Source organism: Nicotiana attenuata, chromosome 10, assembly GCF_001879085.1.
Source record: "Nicotiana attenuata strain UT chromosome 10, NIATTr2, whole genome shotgun sequence".
NCBI lineage: Eukaryota > Viridiplantae > Streptophyta > Magnoliopsida > Solanales > Solanaceae > Nicotiana > Nicotiana attenuata.
In genome coordinates, this window is record NC_031998.1 from 4,225,279 (window position 1) to 4,247,016 (window position 21,738).

General features: G+C 36.9%; 3 protein-coding genes across 4 annotated transcripts in view; all 3 read left to right on the forward strand.

The window, feature by feature from the left end:
* The window catches only part of LOC109232926 (probable glycerol-3-phosphate dehydrogenase [NAD(+)] 1, cytosolic), a 6,044-nt gene extending 2,024 nt beyond the window's left edge, over positions 1–4,020 (forward strand). The window contains exons 2-5 of the mRNA XM_019398619.1: positions 2,107–2,328; positions 2,854–3,101; positions 3,457–3,596; positions 3,687–4,020. Coding sequence (XP_019254164.1) covers positions 2,107–2,328; positions 2,854–3,101; positions 3,457–3,596; positions 3,687–3,807 — 731 coding nt within the window. The 3' untranslated portion in view covers positions 3,808–4,020. The remainder of the gene's footprint in view (positions 1–2,106; positions 2,329–2,853; positions 3,102–3,456; positions 3,597–3,686) is intronic.
* On the forward strand, positions 4,428–8,670 carry LOC109232927. Of its 2 annotated transcripts, none has more exons than XM_019398620.1 (3): positions 4,428–4,713; positions 6,036–6,338; positions 8,373–8,670. In XM_019398620.1, exons 1-3 carry the CDS (start codon positions 4,535–4,537, stop codon positions 8,428–8,430), a joined length of 540 nt encoding a protein of 179 aa, XP_019254165.1. In that variant the 5' UTR covers positions 4,428–4,534; the 3' UTR covers positions 8,431–8,670. The 2 variants fall into 2 exon arrangements, with proteins under 2 accessions (XP_019254165.1, XP_019254166.1); XM_019398621.1 differs by having other exon boundaries at positions 4,432–4,692.
* LOC109232929 (CST complex subunit STN1) lies at positions 15,017–15,799 on the forward strand. The gene has a single exon (XM_019398622.1). The coding sequence runs from the start codon at positions 15,137–15,139 to the stop codon at positions 15,629–15,631; it is 495 nt and encodes a 164-aa protein (XP_019254167.1). The 5' UTR covers positions 15,017–15,136; the 3' UTR covers positions 15,632–15,799.

The window sequence follows — 21,738 nt, forward strand, 5'->3', positions numbered from 1 at the left end:
GAGGGATGAATTGTAAAAATTCTTTAGTCGACTAACTTTGTTCTTAGTTGACTACCGAGGTTCTGCAGACAATAGTTAGTACAGCAAATAAAGATAATAGAGAGTAATAAAAATAAACAGGAGAGACAGAGATTTTTTATACCGGTTCGTGTACAGATGTGGCACCTACATCCAGTTCCCTTGGGTCACAAGGGTTCTCTCTCCAATCGAACAGTTACAAATGAGAGTGTGTTTTTCCTCACGTTTACCACAAACGAGTTACAAATGAATTCTTGACGCAATCTTTCAATTGCTTTCTTTTTCTCTCTATCTTTTGAGACACTAGTAAGCTTAGGAATACAGTGTTTTTTTTAAGAAGTAGAAAGATTGAAAACTTGTATGAAAGCTGCGTAAGTTCCTACGTCCTTTCTTCTCTTCTTATATAGAACTTGATGAGGCTGTTTGTTCCTTTCTCTGAGATTTTGGAAATCGTTGATTATAATTTTCCTTTCGAGGCAATGTATTCTAAGAGTAAGACCCAAGGGTTGCCTCTTGAATCTAGCATACGAAATAGGGCTAGATTCAACCTTAATCAATGTGCTGTATCTGCCTTGGACTCAAAAGCTTTCAATTCTTGTAATCTTCTTTCCAATCTCTTAATTTGAGTCTTCCGTCGATTTTGCACAGTTGATTGATTCCCTTTCCTTCCTTGTTTCCCTGATGCACGCATTTGATGGAGGGATTCGAATGTGACAGTTACCGTTGGACCTTCTTTGGTTTCTTCCCTATTCTGGTGCACTGATCTTGCGGACTTTCCTTCTTGTGCTTTTGATAGTTGACCTGCGCAAGTGGTAGATACATTAGTAGAGAGTGTTTGACTTTTATTTTTAGTCATCATTTAAATTCGAAACCTAACAAACTGGTGAATACTCCCTTAAGTTGTAGTGTATAATCCACTGCGTACCAAAAAGATTCAAGAGCATGTTCTGTAGATCTATCGCTACTATGCAATGTAAAAACCAATGCTTGGCACTCTCACAATCTGATTTACACAAATAGCACTAGTTGCATAATTTGAAACTCCTCCTCATCAGGTTTTCATGTGTAAGACAAGCCTCGCACATCAATAACTAGGTGAAACAAACTGCTTAAATGGGGCCTTTGTTTTCCAAATGATTTTCCATGGCCGATTTTCAATTATATTGTGTTCCTTCTCTAGGACTTGATAACAATCTTTGATTGAGAACAGACCTCTGCTATTGTTGCTCCAGCTTATCCGATCCTGCCTTTCTGGGTTTTCTTATGTGATCCACTTTGTTAAGTTTAGTAGCTCTATTCCTGGTCTTGGCGGTTCCTCCTTACCAGGATGTTCCAGCCTCTGCTCCCTGCTTAGTATGACCTTTTGTTGTTGAGAGTTCGTGACCTTTATTGGCTTCATTACACATAACTCTTCTTAGCCGATTGATTGAGGTGTCATTACAGATAAGCATGTTCATACCTTTTGTTGTTGAGAGTTCGTGACCTTTATTGGCTTCATTACACTTAACTCTTCTTAGCCGTTTGATTGAGGTGTCATTACAGATAAGCATGTTCATGCCTTTAGTTCATCCTACAGGTAACAAAGTGAGGGATTTCCATCTTCTAGATATATTTATTGCTGAGTCAAATTTATGGGGTATATACACGTTTCATAATGTAGGAGTTCTGAAGGTTAGATTCTGCTCTAACCACTTTTTAGATCACATGATTAATTGTTGAAATATATTAGTTTTTCTATACTCCCTCCGTGTCTGTATATGGTACTTTTGAAGTCTATGGATATGCAAATATTATTATTTGCAAGCTGATCAAGTGACTCTGGCTCTTCAATACTTCTGTACTGTTGATAGCTAAAGTGACTAGGCTATGACATGTATGGTTGAAATAGAATTTCAAAAATCATACATGGCAACTGCCAACTGGTTCATATTCCAGTCCAGAATGAGTTAATTTCTCTTTGTTTACCATTTACGAATCTAGCCATTATTGCTGGTTGTTTTGTTTTATTCTGTTTTTCTCAGTATATTTGTGTTTGGCAAGTTCTTCATTAGTCTTAGCTTTTGCTCATGTGACACCTTTAATTTGCAGCTGGAGTTCCAATTGAAAACATCTTGTATCTTGGTGGACCTAATATTGCATCTGAGATTTACAATAGAGAATACGCTAATGCTCGGATATGTGGAGCTGAGAAATGGCGGAAAGCACTGGCAAAATTTTTGAGGCACCCACATTTTATTGTGTGGGACAATGGTGACCTGGTAACTCATGAGGTCATGGGTGGTCTAAAGAATGTATACGCCATTGGAGCTGGTATAATCCTTTCGTTGTTCTGGTGCAAAGTTTTACGTCGCTTGCTATCTGTAAACTTTTTTACAGTGCATATATTGTCTAGAATTGGCTTTTTGAGTTGTGTCTGGGCTTGACTGAGGCGTGCAACATATCATCTCCTAATTTCTGCTATCACTGTTTGTTCCCTTTCTTTTTTAACTTGGGGTTTGGGAGCTTTCAGCAGTCTGGTGGTGATCAATTGCAGCTTCTCGCGAAAGCTGATCACAAGATTCCTGAATTTCTTGTCCATTTGAGATCAGAATAGTTCTCAGGGAATTCTCATCAGTAAATAGATCAAGAATGTCAGGGCATCCACAGTTTGCGTCTGATACTTCTATATACTGCAATATCCTTCTTGAAATCATGAATAATAACATCTCTAGTTCCTCTGATTATGGCAGTATAACATCGTAGTTTGATCTCTTTAAACCTCAGAATTGCGCGATACTGTTAGTTGCTAAGTTACATATGAAACCACATATTTACACACTGTTTTCTACTCAACAGGTATGGTAGCAGCTCTTACTAATGAAAGTGCCACGAGCAAGTCAGTATACTTTGCACACTGTACATCTGAGATGATATTCATTACACATCTCCTGTCGGAAGGACCCGAGAAGCTTGCAGGTCCTCTTCTGGCTGATACATATGTGACCCTGTTGAAAGGTCGTAATGCTTGGTATGGCCAAAAGTTGGCCAAGGGAGAAATAAACCTTGATATGGGTGACAGCATCAAGGGAAAGGGAATGATACAGGTATATTCTAGAATACTTTACATACAGACATACAGTGACTAGCAGCGTGTGACCAACAATAAATCTCTAATGATAGTTTGCTGGAGCCTATGTGATTTTATATAGTTAATATAAGAGATGTTTACTGATACTATTTCACTTATCAAAACAAAAAACGCAAAAGAAATGTCTATTGATGTACTACGAACAGAAGTTGTAGAAGTTACAAAGACGTTTAGCATCCTTTGAAATTGCTGTTTCCATAACGTTACTGATTTAATTTATGGAGGATATCGTACCCCAACTAGAGCTGCAACAGAGTTCTATGGATAATTGAAATCATGTATGTAGGCTAACCTGCTATCAATTTGTGCAGGGAGTTTCAGCAGTAAAAGCCTTCTATGAGTTACTTAGTCAGTCCAGTTTAAATGTTTATCACCCTGATGAAAACAAACATGTTGCTCCTGTTGAACTTTGTCCCTTATTGAAGACATTGCACAAAATACTGATAGTGAGGTACTTAAAATGCTTGCCGCTTTCCCTCTTATGTTTGCAGTTCTTTTAGTTAAAAATAATCTGACTACTGTTGGTGCGTTGAAACTACAGGGAGGTTTCATCAGAGGCAATACTTCAGGCCTTGAGAGACGAAACTATGAATGATCCGCGCGATCGTATTGAGATAGCACAAAGCCATGCCTTCTACAAACCTTCATTACTTGGGCAGTAGCCTTTATTAAGAGGCCTTTGCACACAGCCATCACGTACTATTCGGTCATCCAATTTCTTCGGCAGTAGCTTCTTTAGGTGTTATATGTTCATTCAATTTTGTAATATGCTCTTAGACAATTGGTTATCAGGAGCGCTATCTTGAAGAATGCGAATTGTTGTTGTATCATGTTTTTTGATTTATTCAATCTTTCACTGAAGTTATTGCTTTAAAGTCTCCTTTTTGCTTCGTGAAAACTCAAAAGAAAGGAATACTATATGAAGAGTTAGTGCTGGGATAGATAGTATTGTAAAGAGAAATAGATGAATCTTGTTTTACCGCAAATTAATGATCCGATTCAATCTTCAGGGGAAAAAAGAGATTGATAATTCCAATGTTTGATGCAAACCATGTTTAATCGTCAAACTAATTTTTGTAATCAAAAGAATCAATATACTTTTACCACATAGCTAAGTATATCAAGAAACGTTTCAAGAACCTTTTTTTTTTTTAAAAAAATGCTCAGAAATTTTCTTCAAAAAGAATGCTTTTTAACAATGGTACAAATAAGAAAAGTAATAAAAAAAAAAAATTGACCCTGAACCTTATTAACTAATCAAAAGAATGTAATATCTCTTGCCAACAAAAATTTAAGTTGTCATAATTCCATCGCTAGAATATAAGGAATATAAAAGAGGGAACATACAGAGAGAGGAGTTTCCAGAAAGAAAAGAAATACTCCATAAACATGTCTTTGGTGGACTATGCATCGTCCGACGAAGAAGAAGAAGAGCTTAAAGAAGATAAACAACTTCCCAAAGCGGAGGAACCCACCCCTCCTTCAGCCCCTTTAGACCCATTACCAACCAGAAACCAGAATCCCCATCTTCCTCAGCCGCAAAACCAGTTAGTAATCCCTTGCATTCAGTTCAGTTTTCTATTTATAGGGTTTTGTTCTTTGTATCTCTTTGGCTAGTTTCGTCTTTCCTTATGTTTTCCCCACTGTTCTTTGCACCAAAGAAAGCAATCCCTATTTGAGATAATTTGTGGGTTTTAATTATTTTTGCCTAATGGGTCATGATTTTTTTCTTTTTTTTTTCTTTTTTTTTTGGTCTTAGACTTGGACTGTGGGTTGATAATAAAGGAGGAGTCCATTATTTAGATGTTCATTCAACTATCCGAAATTATCTAGGAAAAAACTTAACTTTGTATACCTAATAAGCTATGACATAGAATACAACTGTAAAGTTAATTGGAGCAGCAGGGATTGACACCGAATGTAATAAGAAATGAATCTTGCTCAATCTAATAGGAATTGTGCTTGTGAACTTGTGCTCAAATCCTAATGAACTACCATAAAGGAAAGACATATTAAGATAATGGAACATCTCTTAATTTAATGATTAATGAGAGAGCTGCCTATTTAGGCCAAGGGGATGGGTAGGAGCAAGGATGATGGAAAAGGAAAAGAAGGAAAAACAAGGGAAAGAAAATGGTTCTGGCTCTTCACTTATTGCATTCACACCCTGCTAATAGAACAGTGCCCTCTTTCTGCATTATCTGGAGCAAAGCTAATCCGAGTATTGTCCACACTGCCTCTTTGAGAGAGGGGAGAGTATGATACAGGGTGGGATAAAATAATAAGCCTGCGGAAAATTTTCTGAATTTTTGCATTTTGCTTCCACATTTATGTGTCAAATATGCTTAGGAAGGCTGCTAGCATGGGATTTTGTTGTTGATGTTTTTCTTAATAAGTTGATAGCATGGGAATTGGTTAATATGATACTAGTAGATTTTAAAGTTTTGAACACCTAAGAGCACTTCGAAGGTATAGTTAAGTGTAGATTACTGTGTTAGAAAGAATGACTGGTGTTGGCTGAGAATATCCAAAGCCGATAATGGGGACTGGTCAGTCCAATAGTGTGCTATAAAGCTTCTGTCTTCTATGTGGTTGCGTTATGCAGTCATTAGTAAATTTGCTTCGTTTCAAAGGGGAAGATATTCTGAAAATCTGACTCATGCAGCTCAACTCTACATTTTGGTATGCTACTGTTGATGAGTAGTCGAAACATATGATCTTATTTCTTCAACTTTGATGTCTAGTGGAAACTATGGATGATATGCATTTAGCGGAGGAACTTTTGCTTTATACTCATATAATGATGAATTGCATGTTTATACTTTGGCAATGCTTAAGTTGCAAATTTATCCTATGGCAATGCTTCAATTATATTTCGTTGCATATGCAGGAGGACTAGTTTGTCATTAAATAAAGAAGCATTACATTTGTCAAGCTCATCGGAGTCCTCTGAACTGAAACTTCCTGATGCATCAGTTCTGTTAAACTCACCCTCAATGCCAGTTGGATACATGACTGACCATTCTTCCCGAGTTGCAGCAGCCATGGCTGAAAATGCATCACGGAAGCGGGATAAAAATGTGTCTGCATCCACTTATCCACGCAGTAAGATTCCAAAAGGAACTTTGCCTCACATGAAGAATGTTCCTGAAACAGGAAGTGGTCTTCTGGTCCCACCTCAACTTGCTGGAAGGTCAGTTCGTGACTGAAATTTTTAGTCTCGTTGCATGCTCTGTATTAAGTTCGTCTATATATGGAAGTTGTATCATGTATCACTATCTGTTCTTTTTTGTTCGGGCCTATATGGTGTTTTGCCTAATCCTCCTCAAGTTGAAGTCCAATTTTCTGGAAAGAAAGTTCTTCCTCCTGTATATAACACCGTTATTGGGCCGACTTCTATTCATTTCATTTCAACCATGTCAGTCGCAGAAATTCAACTTGTAAGGCTTGGGTTAATTATCATAAAGAAACATAATAATACTAATAACAATAATAATCTGGGATATTTAGATATGTCTTTCACATCCCGTCAACTGAGGTTCTCTTTTTTCCTTCTTTTATGTAATTATAAATGAAAAAAGGAAACTTTTTCTGCTGTTCTTCTTCATAATAATACTTGTCAAGGCATTCAGGTTTTATGCCGATAATAAAGGAGGCATCACTAATTACTTCGTTTTATTAGCACCAAGAATAATAGTTTTTGGTATCATGGTACAAAGTCTCTTCATCTGGCTTGAATTAGGAGAGCACTCCTCAATTCTTTTTATTTGGTAAGAAGGGAAAACACCAATTCATCATAGCAACTAAATCCTTATGCAGGCTCACTATAGGAGGTCTATTTTCTGCTATTGCCTTGTCCAACTTTTTCTTCTTGTGCCGAGGGTCTATTCGGAAACAGCCTCTCTACCTCCAAGGTAGGGGTAAGGTTTGCGTACACTACCCTCCCCAGACCCCACTTGTGGGATTATACTGGGTTGTTGTTGTTGTTGCCTTGTCCAAATTTAAAGAACGATTGGGAACTCCTCGTGACACGAATAAGTAGGATTACGATTTTCCATCAGGATTATAGACATGCATTGTGTAAGCAAGTAATGAAATCTCAGTATGTAGATTTCATTTACAGTTGTGAGAAATTCTAGCAGCAGAAAAAATTTCAGGTGGTAAACTTCTTTTGAAGCAGAAATCTAATCAAATGTTGCATGTGGTTTTGATTTTTCCAGCAACAACTGGAAGCATAGCAAACAAATGCAGGGGGGAGTTAGGAGGGAGGGCCAATAGGTGGTCGTGGGGAAATTTATTGCACTGGTATAACTAGAGTAGAGTAGTGAAAAAGAACAGAATAGCAGCACAGAACCATGGGGAAATATAGGTGGAAAAAAATGGACTTAACGGAGGAAAAAGTAGCACAGAAGGAGACAAAGTTAGAAAATGAGAGAAATGCAAACAGGAAAAAAAAAGGCAGAAGGGGAAAGAATATGGAAGAGGAAGAGTACCCACCAAATTACGCTTCTGCATGGTCATAATTTTAGCCTGAAGAAAAATATGAGACTAGGGCGGAGGACCCATTAAATTACTGGTAATGCACGTTTATAGATTAGACAGAAGGGGAAGGAGGAAATTATGGCAGATGACTGCTAATGGATGGTTATAGATTAGAGTAACTCTTAAGATTCAGCATTAATATCTCACTTAAGCCCAAAATTGATGAGCCATACGTTTGTTTCCATGATCAAAGTAGCATAGACTCGGGGTTGAATAGACATGGGGATTGGTGAGTTATAGGGGCGTGTTGATGGGTAATTGCTTACAAAAGGTACCCTTTACCAATAAAAAAATTGCTTACATACATATGTTTTAGAGAGCATAGGAAGATGAAAATCAAGGGCGAAACAGTGAGGGAAATAAGCAAATAGAAGTGGAGAAAACTGAAATTTTTTGGAATTAGATGACATCATCAGTTTCCTTTGGCATCATGTCTTAAATTGGATTTGCACCACCATTTAAAGAAAGCAAAGTGCTCTAAAATTATCTTATAGCTGACCTATCCGATACAAACTCTAGTCTTTCTGATGCCACAGCTGTACAAAGTACTTGTGAAGTATATGACCTAATCATTCTTTTATAGAAGATTCCTAAAACCAGCTAGGGAGCCATGTTATAGATTTTGTGCTGGTAGCTGATGTTTTAGTTATGACAACTAATGGATGTTTTTAATTAACTTGTGCAGGAGCAACGTTGTTACAGAAGACATCAGCAAGCTGTTTGTGAAGAAGACGTCGTCTTAGTTGCACACACCTATGACAGAAATTTCTGTTGACCTGACTGTAGTTTTATTTCAGTAGATTCTGTATCAGACTCGTAAAAGATACATTAACTACTACATTGTTGTAGGATATCTGGTTGTATTGATACTTTGATGGTTGTATTGGCTACAAGCAGTTTTGGTTGAGTTTGAAGTGATCAACTGCTTTTTGTATATAATTTCTGCAACCATATATTCTTAGAGTGTTGATTGGTTCTTGAAATGTGTTATCATGTTAAGTGGAGCATTTTATTGAATTGAATAGTTGCCAGTTTCCAGCTGCCATTCCACCTTGGTTTTCTTAGGATTTGTTGCTTGCACTCGTTCGGAGGCTGCCTGAATTTGTGTACAGGATCCAATGTTGCTATCTTTATACTATTGACTATTGAGTGGTGGCCACTAGCGAGCAAGAGGTCGAGGTGGGAGGACGAGGCAAGTAATAGACACGAACTCTGCTTTGTTCAAGATCTCAACACAACTTTATGATCATATTATGTGACACCATTATATCACCTACGAAACATCAAGGTGTGTAACAGTAGCATAATCCATAATGATGCACAACTAAGCTTTGTGGTTATCCCAAACCCGACAGACAGAACAGTACCCCGTTCCCGTTGACAAGCAAAAACCTAATTGTGGCATGATTAGCCAAGCAATAGAAATCACCTGAGATGTCCAGTGTCAGATGTGTCAATTTTCCATAATTCAAAGACAGCAATTTATCCATTTGACATCCCTGGGTCCTATTACAAGTTTATGGTTTGGGGTTTAGAGCTTAAAGTACATATTAGCTTTTGGGAATCTCCAATTTTTTGGGGGAAAAAACAATCAGAAATAGCCAGATTTACAACGGGTAATTGAAAAATAGCTACAAATTCAACATAATATGCTGAAAATTTATAAGCAGGAGCTTCATAATTTAGCATATTATGCTGGAACTTTCTGTGTTTTAGCAAAGCAATAGCTATATTTCGATGACTTTGCAAATGCTAGTTATTTTACAATTACCCGTCCGAAATTGGATAGCGCGTGCTATTATTTTTCACCCATTTGTTTGTACAAAACCCAAATTTGGGCCAAATTATATAGGAGTATATATTTTTATTTTATGTGATATTATTTCTTTATTAATTCATTCAAAAAAGACTACATAATACATTTTTATATTCAAAAATAATTTAACTTTAAATTCTTATTTCTATACTTAATGAGAATTGATAAACTTTTATAATCACACAAATATTATACGTTTAAGACCATAAATTCAAAAGTCTGTAGTCATGCAAATATTATGATATATTTAAGACGACGAATTTTATTAGTTCATTTTTATTTCTTAAAATTTGTGTTGAGTCAAATTGTTACACTAGTTTTAGGTAAGCGCTTTGCACGTGTATCCATATCCATAAATACATAATTTTAGAAATATCACATAAGTATTATAATTTGTTTAAATTATATAAAGTATAAAATAAAAGTTTAAATAAATCCTGAAATGATAATTATTTCCATGTAGCTATCTCAAAAAATGAAGAATCTTTTGACAAAAAAAAAAAATAATGAAGAATCTTATCTCATAAAAATTTACAAATGTCTTATTGTGATTTATGAGGATTTATGATGAAGTATCTTGTGAAAATTATTGTTATTTATCTGACCTAATACCGAACACAAAACATAAAAATACTTTTATCATAATTCTTATAGATTTGTCAAATAACATAAAATGAGTATGTATCCATTATCATTTTTTACTGAATGCAAGAAAGAAAGAAAAATGAAATGACAACTCATTTATAATACATTTTGTCTTCTACTATTTTATCCTTATTGCTTTATATTTATTTTTTTACCGTTTGACTTTTAAATTTATACTATAATCGATTTTGCTTTAGTTTTTATTTCTTTCACCGCTAGTGCGCTTCTTATGAAATTAAATTATGTACCTTAAGAGTTTTTTTAACTTGTCAAATAATTTTACTTATATGTTAAAATTGGAAAAAATTTGAATTGAATTCTTTTGCTAATTTGCTCTCAATATTAAAGAAGTAACTTAATCTTTTTGTTAATTCAACTCCTTAAGAATATTCAATAGTAATTATAACTTTATGCAATAAGAATTCTATTTCAATAAACAAATCATATGTAAGCTTTGGATCTTTTGTGTTATTAAAATTATTGGGTTGGACTCGTATAACTTAGCTAAATTATAGTAGTTTCTAACGTTTATATAAGAAAATTTATATAAGGTAAAACTCTTAATTGATTTTGAAGGACTAAATATTAGGATTTTCTACCTAGTTCAATAAGGAAAAGCCGACAAGTTAAATAAGCAAATTTTTGGTTGATTTTAAAATCCTAAAAATTAGGATTGTAATATAAATTACAATTGTGTCCAATATGTAACATATTTTAAAATAGTAAAAAAGGCGAACGATATTTCGCTAAGAGTCTTCGTGCTTTTTATACAGTACTAGTCTCTATGTACGTGCCTTGCACGTAAACCATAGGCGCATGTAATAGTTAACAAAAAATATGTGAATATAGTTTTTTTCCGGATATATTTTAGTTTTTTACAAACGTTTTTTAGCCTCTAAGAACGATAAATCCGGCAAATTATTTTGTATAAATGCCATTAAAATATGTGTCGCGCGTGTAATAGTTAACATACAATATGTGAATATACTTTTTTTCTCGTATACATTTTAGTTTTTTACAAATGCTTTTTAGCCTCTAAGTAAAGTAAACGATAATTCCGGTAAACTATTTTGTATAAATGCCATTAAAATATGTATGTGGCTTACAAGCTTTCAACATCCATAAATTGGAACTTTTTAATAAATAAGCTTGTATTCTCAGACATATGAAAGTACAATCACATAATAAAAACATAACATTATAAAATCAAGAAAAAAAACATATACTTCTTAATGCAATCTAATGAATATATCAGGTAAAAGGAGTCTATTACTTGTAACAATATAGAGGAACAAAAGAAGAGAGTGGTTATGTCTAATGGTGAACAACGACATCTAGCTAAGTCTTCTTTTCTTTTTCTGAGAGAGGTTGGTTAGGATAAATATCATAGTGTACCAACTTAAGGTTTTTGTTTGAACACCAATACTGGTAAGAGCTGGATTTTTAATGTGATTAGAATAAACATAGATTCAAATATATAAAATATATATAATTATTTTCTAGAAAATTAATTTTTTCTTTTTTACAAGTAGATTACTACACATATTGTGAAACAACAGAAAAACACAAGGAAAATTAGTTTGAGATAAAGGAAGTGCTTGTATCATGGAGAAGTCTAGCTTGTTGATAACCATAAAATTTAAGGAACCTGATTCTTCCATTTAATAGACTGATGCTATTAACATTAAGTTCCCACGATGAAATTTTGTTGCCACCCAAAAGGTTGTTTGCTTGCACTCGTGTCTGCAGCACGAGACAAAAGAGAGATAAGCAGGAAAAAGAAGTCTTCCATGGAGGGATCTACCATATGAATTAATATTATCCTCTGCATAATTAATAGCAATAACCATAAGTCCGTAACTGACACTTTTGAAGATTATGAACACCAGAAAAGCTCTAACCTTTTCGCCTATTAACTCTGTAATGTAGTAATAACCCAAGATATTATTTAGCAAGGTAGAAGAAAATTGGCAGCTCAAAGTAAGAGAAATTGTGGCATAAATTAACCGAATCTCGGGGAAAATAAAAAATACAACCAAATCATTAATCACTATTTACCAAGTGCAACTATAACTTATGTAAATTATAAGAAATTGTACAATTGAAAAAGAAACAAAATCTCAAAGAAAAAAAGTTCGAGCATTGTTCTATATCTATATGCTATCAAACATTCTACTAACTCCCAAGTGATGCCCATCAAAATTACTGCTGTCACAGCAAAGGATGGGATTCTCGGCATCGAAGCCCATTAACGAAGCCCTGCAAACAGATTCTTTTTTTTGGGTTTCCCATCTGGTGTTCGGTATCCACATTGGAGCTCGACTAAATCCGGTTTCGCGCCGGGAAGTCCCACATTGGGGGGTAAAGCGCTCTCTAACAAAGGCGTCTCCATACCCAGGGGCTCGAACTCGAGACCTCTGGTTAAGGATGAAGCAGTACTTACCACTCCACCACAACATAGAGATTATTGAAAGAATTAATTACTCGACTGTACACATATCTCATAGGCCAAACACATATCCAACCCATTCAATTTGGCCTCATTTTTCATTTTGGCACTCTATCTCAATCTTGTTCCATTTAGGCCCTCCAACTCTATTTTATATGTTTCATTTTATCCTCCAACTCTATTTCTTATGTTCCACTTTAACACAAAAGTTGAAACCAGTGCAAAAAATATAGCGCGTGTGTATACATAAATCTGAGGTGTAATAAATATCCAATTAAATGTTGCCACCTAGTTTTTTCATCCATGTCAAATGAGTCAATACTAAAATACCCGAACCCGATTGTATTTTTTTATCCACTGTTGCCGCATCTTCATTCTCAAAGTTTCAAAGTTTTCATCTGCCGATTTCGTACATGTCCATCTAGAAAATTTCAAACTTCTACAATTTTATTGTTCGTTTATTTATTCTGATTTTTTTGAGTGTGGGTTTATTTCATTTAAGCTTGAAGTTTGAATTGAATCCATGTCTCAAAGAAAATTATTTTTTCATAATGGAATGAATATTTGTTCTTGTGGATTTCAAGTCGAACCGAAAGTATCATGGACACCAATAAATCCAGGTCGGCGCTTTTATGGGTATAAATTTGACAAAATAAGTAAACCATTTTCGGATTTCATTTTCAGTGTAGTCATTTTCTTGTGTAAATAAGAAGCAGACTTAATTTTACCCAAATACGATCAAGTTTACGTATTTTAGTATTGACCCGTTTGACGTGAATGAAAAAACCAGGTGACAACATTTAATTGGATATTTATTACACATCATATTTGTGTACACACACGCGCTATATTTTTTGCATGGTTTCAACTTTTGTGTTAAAGTGGAACATAAAAAATAGAATTTGAGGGCCAAAATAAAATATCTATACTATATTAAAAGCACGAAGGCCCTTAGCGAAATGTCGTTCGCCTTTTTTACCCTTTTAAAATACCTTTCATAATGGATAAAATTGTAATTCAAGTACTTTCGTAATATTTAGGACGTTGAAATCAATTAAAACTTTGCATATTAAATCTTTCCTTATTAAATTAGGTAAGAAAAAAATACATAAATATTTTACCTCATATATATTATATTAATTGAAAATAGATGAGAACATTTTATATGGTGCTTTGAATTGATTTCTAATTAATGAAAATATGACGACATGAAATCACATATTAAATTAAACTTTTTTAATACAATAGCGTCAACATTAAGTTGTTTTAGCATAGAACAATCAAATGTGCATTTTAAAAATTCTGATTTTAGTCATATAATTTAATAAATCCATGTTCAATGAAACAATCAAAATAATTATTTGATAGCATATCTAATCATAATACATCGGAAAAGCCTAAATCTATATTATAAAAGCACAAAACCTCTACAGTAAATGTTGATTGACTTTTTATTCTATAAAAATAAAATTTATATTGAATAGAAATATAATTTAAATATTTTAGTAAATAAGGATTTTAAAATCAATTAAATTTATACTTATTGAATCTTTTTTATTTAAACTATATAGGAAGTATAAATATTTAGAACTTAAAATGAATGATATATTAAAAATAAAATGTCTAAGTTAATATGTACTTACACACGCAGTGAATTTCAATAACTTTTCATAGTAATTTGTTCGTCCTATTAAACTTTTATGTTTTAGTAATGCTTTCTTTACCACACACGTTTCGATAAAATTATGTAAATCATAATTCTTTTTTATCTCAGCAACTAAAACCTTACTACTTGAGTAATATTGAAACCTTTGAAAGGAGATAAATTGAGACGACATGAAATTCAAATTTTTAATTTATGTTATACGAACTTTTTTTAAGAATCATAATAAAAGTTCTAATTAAACACGTTTGTGCCTTCTCGCATAAACTTGAGAATAGGTTTTGAATAATATTTTTAGAATTTTTTTTTTAAATCTTCAAGGCTATGTGTTTTTACTGAAACTAAAAAGGAAGTAGAAAAAACTGGTAAAATTGAATTAATAAAACTAAAAAATTAGAACAAAATTTAAGGTAAATATATTGAATAATATTGAGGAACAAAAAATTTTCTTTATTGAGTAATTGAGTTATTTATATAGGATTAATATTTAATTAATTTCAAAAGCTTTTTCTTTATTTTATAATTTAAAAATAATCTAAAAATATATATGCAATTTTCTTAGCAAAAATTACTTACTAAGATAGGAAACACGCGCAACGCGCGTACATTAAAACTAGTATATAAAATAGAGTTGGAGGGCCAAAATGGAACAAAGTTAAAATAGAGTTCCAAAATGAAAAATAACGCCAAGTTAAATGGGCTTTATAGATATAAATAGATACAGAAATTGGAACATAGATGCTCCTACTCCGGCCCAACTCCACATAAAAAAAAACGAAAACAAAGTGTGAAGAAAAAGGCTCTCCTCCTTGCACTTGTGACTTGTCACAGCGGAGGAGACGGTTCAGTAGAAACCCGTTGAGAAACACTCCATTAATGGATGCTCGTCAGCTGCTCAACACACACGTCAAGCTCTTGGCCTTAGACTTCCTCACTCTAAAACCAATCCCCCACGACTCCACCTCCTTTTCACGCAATGGGACGCGGCTTTCGCGGGCAGAGACAGTGGGTGTCGTCGTAACCAGAGACTTCAAGCCCAATAGATTTCTCAAATTCGACATTGACGATGGCACAGGTTGCATATCATGTGTGCTGTGGTTCAACCGGGAACGCTCGCGTCACTTCTCCCGTCGTAGCCCATCACATGTTCGACTAATTTCCCAAATGGCTGCTGATTTTGCTTCCCAAGTCCAGATTGGGGTTCTTGCTAGAGTTCGCGGGAGGATCACTAGCTTTAGAGGTAACCTTCAAATTACTGTTTCTGATGTTGTTATAGAGAGAGACCCCAACTCCCAGATTCTGCATTGGCTACATTGTTTAAGGTTGGCTAGGAATTGTTATGACAAAGTTGCGGTTCCTCCTAAAGCCTGAATGATCATTCTACTTCCTTGAACAGAAAATGTTAATGTAAAGTGTGTGAATATTCAAAATGTTGAAGCATATTAGTATCTTTTATGAATTATTATATTCTTCTAAAAAATTATTGGAGTAGAGTGATAAAATGCTCTAGCCAAAGGCAATTTGGGGTTTGTCTCCTAATATTATTACTCCTGGCTATTCATAGAATTACTATACCTTTCCAATGAGCCCATGATGGTGAAACGTTGTCCTGCTATTGTATAAAGGGAAGAAACATCTTGGCCAAATACATATACGCTCCCTAAATTTGGCAATACTTTTTTTCCTTATTATACACTTTGTCTTAGGTTCGACTTATTAAATTTCTTACCTTCTCAAAGATGTGCCTATTAAACATGTATTTCTCACCCAAAGCATCGCATTTTCCTCCCAATATTGAGCTTGTATGGTCGAAAAATATGAAATTTCGCAGGATAAAAATTAAAAGTTATGTTTAGATGGGAAAAAAACAATAAGGATTATATATAATAGTTCTCTTTTTCAAACTCTACTCTAGAACCCACAATGTATAATAATCATAGGAAGTTATATAATGATAAAGTATCATCTTTTGCATCTTGTAGGATTTAGTTGTCACAACTTAGTTTTTACACAGGAACAGTTGAAAGAAGGTTAAAACAAGTATACTTTATGGTCTGACCTTATTATTTTACCATACTTTACTAGGTATTAATTAATAGACCATTAAATTTTAAATTTCAAAAGATAGAATTTTAAACTTTTATCATATTGTTTATCATGAAAATGGTAATAACAATTAAATTTGATTATGGGACTCTAAAAATACGTGATCTATTTTTATGCCGGTTGTAGAGCAGTTGATGCTATGTGTGAGACTTAGAAATGAAATAAGAGTTAGGAATGGGGTGATAACCAAACCGATAGGTTGGCAATCGGGGCCTCGAACTTGTCGATTCGGGGGCCTCGAGGTCGATTCCGGGGCCCGACTGTGAGCTATCGAAGGTGCTCGAAGTATGACTAACAGTTATGATAAAATCAAAGAAGGCTCTTTATGGCCAATGATAAGCAATAAATGATGAACAATAATGAAGATAATAAATGGAAGCAATAATATCAAGAGAATGTGTTAGAGAGTAGAGGGAATGTTCTTGTGTATTTTATGGAATAATGGATGGTTACAAAATGGTAAAGATCCCCTTATATAGGAGGGGAAATCCCAACATAGTATAAATAGCATTAATTACAAAGATATGGAGATGGGACAGCTAGTTGACGCCCTGATTCGGGTTTGGGCTAGCCTGACAGACTTTGTCGGCTCTAGCTGCACGCCTTGGGAACTTCCATCTTTACCATAGCTGGGGTCAACATTGTCCCAAGGTCGAGCGTCGACGAACCTCGAGGGAGGGAACTCGACCGTAGCCTTGTAGCCTCGAGCCTTCGAGATGTTCTTCTAAGGTGCCTCGATGACGAGGAATTGGACCCTCCGATTTTACCGTATACAGATAGTCCCCGTGTTTCTTGGAGAGGAGCGATAAGAAACGATTTTGACATCCATTTCTGTAGACTTCCTGAGACGATGTCATACTGATGATATCATACCTATGACGCAAGCCTTCGTGATAACTGGGGCATCCCATGGACTTGTCTTTGATTTATGCTATATTTCCTTTTATTTGCGTTTGTGGAGATTCTGAATGCATGACTCTACCGGTTGATGTCAATGGCCTCTTGGAGCCTAACTTTTTTTTTGATGGAGATCCTCGAGGTCGGGTACCACCTCGGGATTTGTAATGATGCCAGTGGCTTTTGGAGCCTAACTTCTTTCTGATGGAGATCCTCAAGGAGATCCGTGCTAGGGGCTTCGACCTCTCGGAAGAGGTGAAGCGGGCGAGGGCAGACGGACGTGGTGCTCGGTTACTTTTGTCCGACACCGAGGATAGCGAAGATGAGACCGACGGGCCATAGTCCCCAAGGGGGACGTAGATTTCATTTCCTGATTCCGTATGTAGTACTTTCAAAGTACGTTGTAAATGGAGCTTGTACTTCCTCGCATATACGTATAGAAGGAAACCTCGTGGTTTTATTCCTCCTGTATTTCTTTTTGCCTTGATTTTAGCTAGACGAACTGGTCTTTGATTTGGTAGGAATCCTTAGATTCGCGATACGGCCCTGGGGCTCATTAGGCTGGCGATAATCGCTCTTATGCCTCGGGTCGAAGTGACCTTTCAGTGTAAGCTGGCGTTTGAGCTCTTATGCTTTTTGCCTGGGGCATTTTCAGGTAACTATTTTGGGTTCAGTCTCCGAATAGGGTTGCGACTCGAGCTCATTCGACCCTCAAGTTTTCAAATTTTGCATGGGCTGGCGACAATGGCTCTTACGCCTTGGGTCGACGCGACCTTTCATGTGGGCTTTATTTTTCCCTCGTTAAGGACTTTTTTTGATAATTTTTGCCTGACTCTTCGACGGTTCGAGAAGAACCTCGATTATGAGCGGTTTTGTGGCGATGATCGAGCACCTTGGGAGGTTTAGCTCGGAGGCTGAGTATCTCGAAGCTTGTGATTTGGAGCTGACATGGTCGAAGTTCTTTTGCCTGTGTCGAGGGTAGCCTGTTTAACCGGTTCTTTTCGAAGTAGATTCGAAGTAATTGAAGGCCTATGATTTTGTAGCGACGTTCGGGCGTCCTCGAGTCGCGTTAGATTGGCTGGTACAGCCTTATGATCGTAGTCATTTGTGCTTGGTCGGAGTCGTTTTTGATCCCAAGTGAAGTAGTTTGGGCGTCTATATCGAGGGTATGCCTTTTTAGGGGTCTTACAAGTTTGATATATAGCCTAAACTTTGAGATCGGATTTATGCCTTTAGCAAGTTCTTACAAAATTTTCATGTCATTGAGGTCTTACAGTTTTTAGATACTTGGTACAAGTGCGATTCATGCCTTGCTCGAGGTCTTGCCACTTGGTACAAGTGCGATTCATGCCTTGCTCGAGGTCTTACAGATGTTGTCACTTGGTACACGTGTGATTCATGCCTTGCTTGAGGTCTTACAGATGTTGTTGCTGCCTTATGTAGGTCTTACGAGACCAAGTCTGCCCGCTTGGGGTCTTACGGCCATGGGTTTTTGATAAGTCGATGGAGATGGCGATTGACGGCAGTCCCCGAGTTATCGAGGCTTTCTCGGCTCGAGAGCCATTGCGATGGAGATGGCAATTGACGGCAGTCCCCGAGTTATCGAGGCTTTCTCTGCTCGGGAGCCATTGCGATGGAGATGGCGATTGACGGCAGTCCCCGGGTTATCGAGGCTTTCTCGGCTCTGGAGCTATTGCGATGGAGATGGTAATTGATGGCAGTCCCCGAGTTATCGAGGCTTTCTCGGCTCGGGAGCCATTGCGATGGAGATCCTAGGGTGTGGGACCCTATATTGGAAAAGCCATCAGTTTATTTTTGCATTAACTACGGAGTGGGACCCTATGTTGGCAAAGTTATCAGGTTATGCTAGCATCAACTAGGGAGTGAGACCCTATGTTTGAAAGTCATCAGTTTATTTTTGCATTAACTACGGAGTGGGACCCTATGTTGGCAAAGTTATCAGGTTATGCTAGCATCAACTAGGGAGTGGGACCCTATGTTTGAAAGTCATCAAGTCACGCTGCCATCAACTAGGGAGTGTGACCCTATATTGGAAAGTCATCAGGTTATGCTGGCATCAACTAGGGAGTGGGACCCTATGTTGGAGAGTCATCAAATTTGCTGGCATCAACTAGGGAGTGGTACCTATGTTTGGAAATGTCATCACGTTATGATAGCATCAGTTAGGGAGTGGTACCCTATGTTCGAAAGTCATCAGGTCACGTTGGCATCAATTAGGGAGTGGAACCCTATGTTGGAAAGTTATCAGGTTATGCTGGCATCAAATAGGGAGTGAGACCCTATGTTGGAAAAGTCATCAGGTTATGCTGGCATCAACTAGAGAGTGAGATGCTATGTTGGAAAAGTCATCTGGTTATGCTGGCATCAACTAGGGAGTGAGACCCTATGTTGGAAAAGTCATCGGGTTATGCTGGCATCAACTAGGGTGTGGGACCCTATGTTGGAAAAGTCATCAGTTTATTTTTTCATTAACTACGGAGTGAGACCAAATGTTGGCAAAGTCATCAGATTATGCTGGCATCAGCTAGGAAGTGGGATACTATGTTGGAAAATTCATTTGGTTTTGGTGGCATCAACTAGTGAGTGGGACCCTATGTAAGAAAAGTCATCGGCTTATGTTAGCATCAACTAGGGAGTGGGACCTTATGTTGGAAAAGTCATCGGCTTATACTAGCATCAACTGAGGAGTGAGATCCTATGTTGGATAGTTATCAAGTTATGCTGGCATCAACTAGGGAGTGGGACCCTATGTTGGAAAGCCATCAAGTTATGCTGGCATCAACTAGGGAGTGAGACCCTATGTTGGAAAGTCATTAGGTCACGTTGGCATCAACTAGGTTGTGGGATCCTATGTTAGAAAGTCATAAGGTTATGCTGGCATCAACTAGGGAGTGTGACCTTATGTTGGAAATGTGTTAGGTTATGGTGGCATCAAATAGGGATTGGGACCCTATGTTGGAAAAGTCATAAGGTTATGGTGGCATAACTGTAAGGCCCCGTAATAATTTGTGCTCAAAACCTAGTAGCTCGTAGGGTCAGGTTCCGAATATGTGTTGGGAATGTGCAAACTCTTCATCAACACCAGTTGTATGCTAAATTTTTGAAATGTGAATTGTGGTTGGAGTCCGTTACCTTTTTGGGTCATGTTGTTTCTAGTAAAGGGATTCAGGTAGACCCCCAGAAGATTTCAGCAGTGAAAGATTGGCCTAGACCCACGACCCCGACGGAGATTCGTAGCTTCTTGGGTTTAGCAGGGTATTATCGGAGGTTTGTGGAGGGATTCTGTACCCTCGCCTCCCCATTGACTAAGTTGACGCAGAAAGCAGTTAAGTTCCAATGGTCCGACGCTTGTGAGAAAAGCTTTCAGGAATTGAAGTCGAGGTTGAACTCGGCGCCGATATTGACCTTGCCAGAAGGCACGGAAGGATTTGTGGTTTATTGCNTGGAAAAGTCATCAGCTTATGCTGGCATCAACTAGGGAGGAAGGATTTGTGGTTTATTGCAATGCCTCCTGGGTTGGTTTGGGGTGTGTATTGATGCAACATGGGAAGGTTATAGCGTATGCTTCAAGGCAGCTCAAGAATCACGAGAAGAATTATCCGACGCATGATCTGGAGCTTGTAGCAGTTGTGTTTGCTTTGAAAATATTGTGGCATTATCTTTATGGGGTCCATGTGGATGTGTTCTCAGACCACAAGAGTCTCCAATATTTGTTCAAGCAGAAAGAGCTGAATTTAAGGCAGCGACGGTGGTTAGAATTGCTCAAGGATTATGATATGAACATTTTGTACCATCCAGGGAAGGCGAATGTGGTGGCCGACGCTCTCAGTCGGAAGTCTATGGGTAGTTTGGCTCATTTGGGAGCGGATCAAAGGCCCTTAGCTCGGGAGGCTTATCAATTGGCCAGTCTGGGGGTTTGCATTTCGGCCTCAGACGAGGGGGATGTTATGGTGCATAATGGAGCAGAATTGTCACTTGTAGCGGAAGTCAGGGAAAAACAGGTTATTGATCCAGCATTGGCTCAGATGAAGGAAGCAGTTTTGAATAACAAGACTTCAGCATTTTAGCTCGGCGGTGAGGATGGTGTATTGCGATGTCAGGGTAGGCTATGTGTTCCGGATGTGGATAAGCTTCGGGAGAGGGTAATGGCGGAGGCTCATAATTCCAAGTATTCTGTGCACCCAGGTTCTACAAAAATGTATCATGATCTCAAGGAGATTATTGTGGAACGGCATGAAGAGGGGTGTGGCGTAATTTGTATCTAAGTGTCCGAATTGTCAGCAAGTAAAAGCGGAGCATCAGCGGCCTGGTGGGTTAACTCAGCTTATGGAAATACCAATGTGGAAATGGGAAATGATCAACATGGATTTCGTGGTGGGGTTACATCGCACTCAGCGCAAATTCGACTTAATTTGGGTAATAGTGGATCGACTCACCAAGTCAGCTCACTTTTT

What these genes read in the sequence shown, in the direction of transcription:
- LOC109232929 (XM_019398622.1), top strand. Translation starts at nt 15,137, where the DNA reads ATGGATGCTCGTCAGCTGCTCAACACACACGTCAAGCTCTTGGCCTTA.
- LOC109232927 (XM_019398620.1), top strand. Translation starts at nt 4,535, where the DNA reads ATGTCTTTGGTGGACTATGCATCGTCCGACGAAGAAGAAGAAGAGCTT. An exon ending in TTAGTAATCCCTTGCATTCA is followed by an intron (nt 4,714 to 6,035) that starts GTTCAGTTTTCT and finishes TTGCATATGCAG; the next exon opens with GAGGACTAGTTTGTCATTAA. An exon ending in CCACCTCAACTTGCTGGAAG is followed by an intron (nt 6,339 to 8,372) that starts GTCAGTTCGTGA and finishes TAACTTGTGCAG; the next exon opens with GAGCAACGTTGTTACAGAAG.